Here is an 8,034-nt window from a genome sequence, read left to right as displayed (position 1 = left end):
TTCTGAAGGCCGAACAATGAGCAGGACAGTGACAACTACAAACATGGTTAGGTTGAGAATGACTGTAAATGAGTTAGGTTTAAGATGTTAGATAAAAGAAGGCTATAGAAACTTACAACCAAGATTGTGCGTCCAGAGAGCTTTAGGGAGGATCAAATTGTTATACAGAGAAACAAAAAGCCCGAAGGCTTCGTAGATGACAAACTGGTGCCATGGCTTTGCTTGAAAAGAAGGATGGTAATACTGCCAAAGTGCTAATATCTGCATACAAGGAATTATAGTAACTGCTGCTCCAATAATTTCCCAGTTGATCACTGATATGAAGCCGCAGACATATGATATGCTCTTTGTAAATTTCCTCGGTGCGAGGATGGATGCAAAGTGGTATTGACCACCAGGAGTAGGATAGACACTGATGAGCTCTGCTGCCGACAAAGCGATGCAGAGATATAGGCTGGTCGTGACGAAGAAGCCATATAAGAGCGCAAAAGGACCGCCCTGGAGCAGGGCAATTTGCATGCTTGAGGAAACCCCGGCCCAGCTGTTGCAGATGTTGAAGCTCAGGGCTACCAGGCTGGGGAAACCCAGTTTTTGTTTTGTAAGCACAAATTCAGGGACTGTGTCCACGATCCTGACGCTTGGGTCTCGGGGCGGCTCCTTGGTGGCTTTATCACTACTCTGTGGGTCCATACTTTCCTCAAGTCTTGGGTCGTCTAAGCGAACAGTCGTAAACTGGTAGCTGTTGCGAACTGGGAGGGGACAGTATTGGAAAGCCGTTGTCAGCGTTATTACACACAGCAATTAACCAAGTGAGCTTCATGACAAAGGGTTATATAGTGTTATTAAATTTAACTAAATACTTTGATCTCAGTAAACGCCAAAGTGCCACTAACTATTTTCATTCGGAAACATAGTAACAACCCCAATATGAAAGCTGAGATGCAGCCTCCTTGTTACAGCAAGCAGGTACTTGCTAAATCAAGCACAAGTACAATTTTTACCCCGCACTTTCAACGGCGCATAGATAAGAGGTAGCGCGGATAGATAAGAAAAAGTGCGGCTAGACATGTAGCTAATGCAACCACATAAATGGTCTCTAAGCGACCATCACTACCCCATCATGTATACCCAGTGGGTTTCAATGCCATTTACCGAACCCCTAGAGTAAAACTTGTTTATCAACCCCCCTGTATGTAACGTTTGAGATCTTGTTGGTGATTATCGTTGTCGACAAAGGCCGACGGAGCTATCACGAATCGCGGCGGACACCGCGGACGCCGTAGGCACAGCATGATGTTAATAACGTTTGTATTCAATCAACTATAATAAGGTTAACAAGTATAACACCCTTCGTATTTCCTATTTCAGAGCTTGAGCAGTTTACCAACGCCAACCTTTAGTCAATAGCAAAGCTTCTATCTTACCAAGTTCTATCAGCATCTAACTACATACATCTTTTAATTATGACGACCATGCGGGAAATCTTCAAAGGCTTTGAGGAGCGTCAGGCTAAACTTGTTGAAGATGGGTTGAAAAACCCACTTGCCCACGGCGCCGCTCTTATTGGGGGCCAGATCACACCTCTATTGGAGGCGAGGATTCCTGTCCTCGACCAAGGTTTCCTCCACAGCGACCTCACCTACGATGTCCCAGCTGTGTGGGATGGAAAGCTCTTTCGCTTCAACGACCACCTTGACCGGCTTGAGAGGAGCTGTGCCAAGCTGAGGCTCAAGCCCCCGATGTCCCGAAGCGAGATTGAACAAGCTACTATAAACTTGATCTCTAAGAGCGGGATTCGGGACGCCTATGTACAGATCATTGTCACTCGTGGCTTCCGGTTTGTTCGAGAACCCCTGCCAACCAGCGATACGCCAGAGAATCATTTCATCTACATCCTAGTCATGCCCTACATCTGGGTAATGCCCCCTCAAATGCAACCAGTTGGTGGAGAAGCCGTCGTCACCCGCACTGTTCGTCGGATTCCGCCGGGAGCAATTGACCCAACTATTAAGAACTTGCAATGGGGCGACTTGATCAGAGGTCTCTTGGAAGCCCAGGATCGCGGCTCACAATACCCATTCCTGACTGATGGTGATGGCAACATCACCGAGGGGGCAGGGTATAATATTATCTTCGTTAAAGATGGAGCTCTTTATACGGCAAAGAAGGGCGTTTTAGAAGGTATTACACGGCAGTCAGTGTTCGACGTCGCCGAGAAGGCTAAAATTCTGGTCTATCTCGACGATGTTCCTGCTAGCCTGGCGTATGTAGCTGATGAGATCTTTCTGTGTACTACGGCTGGTGGTATTATGCCAATTACAAAGCTCGATGGCGAGTCCAAGGGAGAGGTTGGACCTATCACAAAATTGATCTGGGATGGATATTGGGCAATGCATTATGACCCAAGGTACACGACCAAGATTAGTTACGAGTCATAGCAGCATCGGTATTACAGTTCAGCTTACTAGGATTTAATATATAAGATATATTCTAAGACAATCAGATTAAAGCTCCACAGGTTAAGCATGGTGTCTAGAAAATATAAGCTCAAGCCTGGCCAGATAGCTGTAACTCCGCCAATTACTACGCCTTACTTAGACCAGCTGCGGCAGCTTCTGGGCAAAACTATGCAAAAAGTATATATATTAATATGCTCTATTAGGTCAACTACAGCTTTTAATTATACCTTTATTATCTTAATGACCGAATTTAATATTGCTTTAATAATCTATTTATTAATTAATTTAATCACCAGAATTAGTCCCTAGCTGCTAACGTAGGCATTTAGGTTATTAAAAACCTTAGTCCGAATTAGTAATAGGCTAAAAAAGAGGTTAGAGATGCATATAAAGTAAGTAGGATACCCTACAATCGCCAATATTAAAAATGCCTGAATATTGCTTTACAAACACGTGTCCATTGATCTATTTCGGCCTTCCCTGCTTACAAGACTAAATTTAGATGTAAACAAAACATCGAAGTCAGCTCTGTTTAACTTCACTCACCCTGAAATCTGTCGAGAAAGCGCCCTCCGTTTTTGCAAGATAGACTTCATACTTATTCTAATCTAAACCGCAAGGATAACACCCTGGCAAAGCCCCACTCACGGCTGGGAAGCAATAAACAAGGTGGGTTTCTTTATTCGTTGCTTTTAGGCGCTTAACCGAAGGTAGGAGTGGTAGCTTCTACAATCTGGCTGCAAGTCTGGAGCTCGTGCAGTTGCGGCCTGTTGCCCTGCAGCTAATAGGGTTGAAAATGTGTAGCCCATCTGAGGGATTAAGTAAATATGCATGTCTTTCCATCCTCTGAGATGATTGGCTGGGACATGTTATGCAATATCAGCCGCACAAGGCTGGCGCTTACGCAACACGCACTTAGCAAAGATATCTCTCAGCTTCTTTCCAAGATCAGAATTTGGGCCAAGATAAAACATAAACCGTTGGTATATCCTGTAGCACAGATGTTCACATCATGGTATGACCGCTTCCTGAAGTAATATACTGTTACTAATATGTGAGCGAATAGCCACTTCGGCAACTATACCCAGACCCAAAGTCGGCCCCAGGTCATGCTCCTCCTGCTAAGATAGAGTACGTAACCGATTCGGCAATGTCAACCAAACTAATCGTGTTAGCATTATCGCCGTTCATGGCCTGGGTTCTCCCGCAAAGGGTGAGACGAAACACGCATTCGACACGTGGAGAACTCCATCAGGTCAGAAGGGACGTCTATGGCTTCAGCAAGATCTCCCAGCACATATTCCTGACTCTCGTATCTTTCTATACCAATATGATGCAACGCCTACGTATGGCCGAGGTCTTGGCGATTTTCGCAGCAAGGCCGATAATCTTCTTGAAGTCATAAGCAATGAGAGAGGAGATGATCTTGAAAGGCCAATCTTTCTACTCGGTCATAACTTGGGGGGCTTGTTGATCAAGCAAGCTCTTATCAACGCCCATAGCAACCCAGGCTACATCGCCATTAAGGACGCTACCGCCGCCCTCGTATTCTTTGGAACACCACAAGATACCGTTGCTCAGAAACTTGGTGAAACGGCGGTATTGATTGCCAAAGACTTTGGGCTTAGAGCAGAAGATGATGTTGTCAAATCTCTGCAGACTGCTACCATCTTCTCTGAACTCGAATCATGGAAACATCAAGTACTTGAGTACGACATTGTCTCCTTTTGGGGGTCATCTGATACCGTAGGTTATCTTAACCAGATTGGTTGGTATGTGCTCACATGCTCTTGCTTCAGGTGGTCTCCCGTGAGTGCGCTAGTCTTGGGCTGCCCGGTGATATTGCGAAGATAGTAGAACTCAACGCTAGTCACAGAGAACTTTGCAAGTTCGGCACTACTGACAGAGACCAGTACAACTTGAAGATCGTGGTTGCGAATATTAAGCGTCTCTACAAAATAGCGATCGAAAAGTTTGATTCGCAAGGTGTTTGGTTCCCAGATACGTCTGGTGTCGAAACGCCCCGCACTTCAGAGGAATATGGCCAGGACGATCTTGATGACGGCGTGGAAGGGACACAGAGTGTCACGACAAGTACAACTGATGCGACAAGGTAAGTCTTGGCATCTGACGATACGGTCGGTCCATTGCATTGCTAATAATTTAAGACAACCGGTGTTTACGCCGAGCCAGGGAAGCCAACTTCAAGCTGACGAAAGAACTGCTCGAAACTCTCTGATTAAAGATTTCGACCACCCTAATGTAGAAGAAGCCTCGGGCTTCATAGGCTCGGCTTTGGAGGACCTCCACATCGCAGACATCCAGGAGGCTCAAGGTAATCTTTATTCCCGGACGCCTTTTACAAATCTCAGCCTGTGAGTTATACACCATGTGACCCGCTTTCATGTCTTCTAACGCCTTGTCTCGGAAGGCCAGAGCCTGTTTTACGAGGTGTCAGATATCTCAATTATCAATGGCCCACCAAGGTGCAAGAATCAGTACTTTCTGCCTTCACATCGTATCCTCCTCGTAACGTAATCGCGAATTACCCTCCAGGAACTGGCAGAACCACAGCACTGGCAATTGCTCTCCTGTCGCGCATAGACTACAGTTCGACCACTCAGCCCCAAGCATTGGTGATAGTACCAACTCGATTACTGGTACGCCAGACGGAGAACTATATCAATGAGATAGGCAGATCCTGCGATGGTCTTGTTGTGGAGACCGTCACTTCGTCAAACAAGCCAACCGCAAAGCTTGAGGCAAACGTTATTGTTGCTACACCCGGTAGGCTTTTCGACTACATTCGTCGTCGTCTGGTCGACACATCTCAGGTGAGGTTCTTTCTCGTGGACGACGTCGATTATGTTGTGGATTTTTCAGCATTGAGACAGCTTTGCATTCGAGTCGCCAGAAAGTCGCCGAAAACCACTCAATTTCTATTCCTTTCCGATCTATCAATGCGGGCCTCAGATTTTGTAAATGATATGCTCCGGTCCAATACTTGGGAGAAGCATGAGGTGAAGGCGGTAGAACTGAATGCCAACAAGATCGTTCACCTGTTATTCAGATGTAGCGGGGAGCAGGAGAAGCTTGACATTATTTGCAAGCTTCCTGGTGTCGTGCAGATAAGTATGTTGATCATATTTGTCCAGGTAAGTGATCCATCTCTGTTTTTCACCGGGTACAAATGACTCATCGACTTGCAGATGAGGTCTTCTGCGCATCAGATACAGCGTGTACTAGCAGAAGAAGGCCACGCCATAACGAACTTGTTCAAGGCAACTGATGACAGCGGGATGGAAGAGCTATTGGAGAAGTTCGAGGCTGGACAAGCCAAGGTTCTCATTACAAAAGACTACAAGACCCGGGGCCTTGATCTTCCCTCTAGCTCCATGGTCATTAACTATGATATACCGGATGCCGACCTATACCGGTACATTCGTCAAGTCAGTCGCGCAGGCAAAGCCGGGCGTTCTGGTTTCGCCGTGAATCTGGTAAGTGACGAGACGGAATTAGATGCTCTTCGGTCAGTCGCAGCATCTGGATGCTTCAATCTTCATGAGCTTGACTCGAACGACTGGGACGCAGCTGAGCAGTTCTTGAGAAACTGCACTAGATCTCAAAGATTCTAAGGAACCGCAGTTTTCTACAGTCTAGATAATGGATCTGGCCAAATTCTACTACAACCTGTGATTGCCAGTGTATCTATTGCTTATAAACAATTAAACAAAGAGTTACGTCTTCATAGACATAACTTCCGGCTCTAGTGTTGACCCAGCCATTTTAATACTGGCCTATCAACGCTGGGCAACAGCAGCCAAGGCCTAAAATTACTGAGCTATTGAATCACCTCCGCGTCTGTGATTGGCTGCGTCGGAAATTTGCTGCCATTGGAGAACCGCCAAGTGATTGCACAGCCTCACGTGAACCAGGTTTTGCTGACGCGCGAGGCCTCACAAATTTTGCTTATCTAGACTCTCTAAAACCCAGGAAATCCCAGGTCTTTTGGCAATTCTTTACTCTCGCTTGCAAGTGACTAACCAATTCTGGAGTTATGGGTGGCTCGGACGAAGAGAAGGAGAAAGAGCGCAAGAGGGATATAGTGGGAGACTTTCTGTATGCGTCATTTATTCGTCAGCAGCACCTCGATCTGCTCCGCGATCCTTCCCGCTAGACCCTAGTTCGACTGCTGACGTTTTCTCTTGTAGGAAAAAGAACTTGAATAAGGGTGAAATAGCATTGAAGCATGCAGTGGGTCTCGGAAGTCAGCCCAATGTCGTCCCTGTAACTCAGCCTGTTGTCGATGGACCACGTCGGCCTGTGGAGGTTGGGATGGCATCCCTGTCGGCCGCTTCGCCGGAAAAATGGTATTGCTGAAGAGACTGGGACTGGGGGAAGATGATCACAGAGAAAGATCAACAAAGTATCCCTGACCCGACGCAGCATTGGGGCTGTTCTCGTTGGTGACTATGCTCATCAGCTATGGATGGTGAGTCTGAGCATCAGGCCCCTTGAAATGAGATTTGGAGCTCATGTGGAACAGGATGAGAACTTTGATGTGATCTACACAAATGCAAAGATTGAACGAGACGAGTGGCGGACATTTCCAGTTGGAGAGACGCGCTTCAATGATGATGCGTTAAGGCGAGCTGGTGAGTATAAGTCTCTGGGTTGACCCCATCCAGCTCTTGAGGGATGGCATGCTGATACTAGGGCAATAGGCGAATCAGTGATCCAAAGCATCAGGGAGAGGCAGTCCCACTTACAACCTCATAACGAACAATTGCCAGACGTACGTCCTCCAGCTCCTCGACGCCATTAAGGTTGGTGTGAATAAAGAGTTCGGTACTACCCTGGCTGTCTATGAAAGAGTCTTTGGACCAGGCAAGATCAAGGACTTGTTTGAGGGTGAAGAGAAGCCAGAGGATCAGCAACAACATCAGATTGAACAAGGAGGAGAACCTGGAGCAGAGCCAGGAACGCAGCAACCGATGCATCCAGGCAGATCGGATACAGTCAACCTGGCGCAGGATGTCATGAACCAGAATACCAATCAACTCGATACCGAAAGGGAGATGGAGAGGCATGAGGATGAGAAAGAGGACAAAAAGGAGAAGAAGAAAGGGTTCTTTTCGCGGTTTAAACGGAGTAATAGTTAGTTCTAGATATGCCTTAAGCGAGTTGATGAGGTTTGACGTTTTTATATACCACTTGAAGAATAATTCAGCGGTACTTCCTCTGATTGCGAGCGGAATTCGTATGGAAGTGAAATTGGCATATTCCAGATACTCTGCTTGCCTTGGCACAGCCATACCTTTCAGCTGAACGCCATAAGACGTTCTCGCGATGGTGACGTTTTTGGACGAAGCGTCATCTACGAGAGTTTTTGCGCAGCGTCGCGTCCTCTTCCTATTATAATTCATCTTATCATCAACAGCTTCAGCTTTAGTCTTCTTGGGGCAAGTAATTATGGAATTCAATGCTTGTCTATCCCAACGAGGGACGAGGTCAACAAAGCACATAGTAACAGAAGGTGGCTAGATATTGGAATATTCAGCGTTCGTGAATTGAC

The 8,034-nt window shown here is 46.5% G+C and overlaps 4 protein-coding genes across 4 annotated transcripts; 3 read left to right on the top strand and 1 right to left on the bottom strand.

Annotated features, from left to right (window-relative positions):
- Window positions 1-102: 102 nt before the first annotated feature.
- On the bottom strand, window positions 103-690 carry FOXG_05614 (uncharacterized protein; the record flags this gene model as incomplete). Its single annotated transcript, XM_018384027.1, has 1 exon — window positions 103-690. The coding sequence occupies one exon, from the start codon at window positions 688-690 to the stop codon at window positions 103-105; it is 588 nt and encodes a 195-aa protein (XP_018241045.1).
- A 773-nt stretch (window positions 691-1,463) lies between these two features.
- FOXG_05613 (uncharacterized protein) lies at window positions 1,464-2,438 on the top strand (the record flags this gene model as incomplete). Its single annotated transcript, XM_018384026.1, has 1 exon — window positions 1,464-2,438. The coding sequence occupies one exon, from the start codon at window positions 1,464-1,466 to the stop codon at window positions 2,436-2,438; it is 975 nt and encodes a 324-aa protein (XP_018241044.1).
- Window positions 2,439-3,369: 931 nt separating this feature from the next.
- On the top strand, window positions 3,370-6,194 carry FOXG_19081 (uncharacterized protein). The gene is made up of 7 exons (XM_018399267.1): window positions 3,370-3,474; window positions 3,526-3,590; window positions 3,635-4,205; window positions 4,259-4,572; window positions 4,628-4,834; window positions 4,891-5,614; window positions 5,669-6,194. The coding sequence occupies exons 1-7, from the start codon at window positions 3,472-3,474 to the stop codon at window positions 6,092-6,094; spliced, it is 2,310 nt and encodes a 769-aa protein (XP_018241043.1). The 5' UTR covers window positions 3,370-3,471; the 3' UTR covers window positions 6,095-6,194.
- Window positions 6,195-6,516: 322 nt separating this feature from the next.
- On the top strand, window positions 6,517-7,738 carry FOXG_05610 (uncharacterized protein; the record flags this gene model as incomplete). Its single annotated transcript, XM_018384025.1, has 4 exons — window positions 6,517-6,578; window positions 6,671-6,829; window positions 6,906-7,114; window positions 7,184-7,738. The coding sequence occupies 4 exons, from the start codon at window positions 6,517-6,519 to the stop codon at window positions 7,282-7,284; spliced, it is 531 nt and encodes a 176-aa protein (XP_018241042.1). The 3' UTR covers window positions 7,285-7,738.
- Between the last annotated feature and the right edge of the window lie 296 nt (window positions 7,739-8,034).

Source organism: Fusarium oxysporum, chromosome 2 (assembly GCF_000149955.1).
Source record: "Fusarium oxysporum f. sp. lycopersici 4287 chromosome 2, whole genome shotgun sequence".
In the NCBI taxonomy this organism is placed as follows: Eukaryota; Fungi; Ascomycota; class Sordariomycetes; order Hypocreales; family Nectriaceae; genus Fusarium; species Fusarium oxysporum.
The sequence above is the reverse complement of the archived record's forward strand: the minus strand, read 5'-3'. Positions and strand labels throughout refer to the sequence as shown.

Bases quoted from the DNA above. Each gene is read 5' to 3' on its own strand.
- FOXG_19081 (XM_018399267.1), top strand. The intron at 3,591-3,634 runs GTACGTAACCGA...TAATCGTGTTAG, and splicing joins GCTCCTCCTGCTAAGATAGA to CATTATCGCCGTTCATGGCC. The intron at 4,835-4,890 runs GTGAGTTATACA...TTGTCTCGGAAG, and splicing joins CCTTTTACAAATCTCAGCCT to GCCAGAGCCTGTTTTACGAG.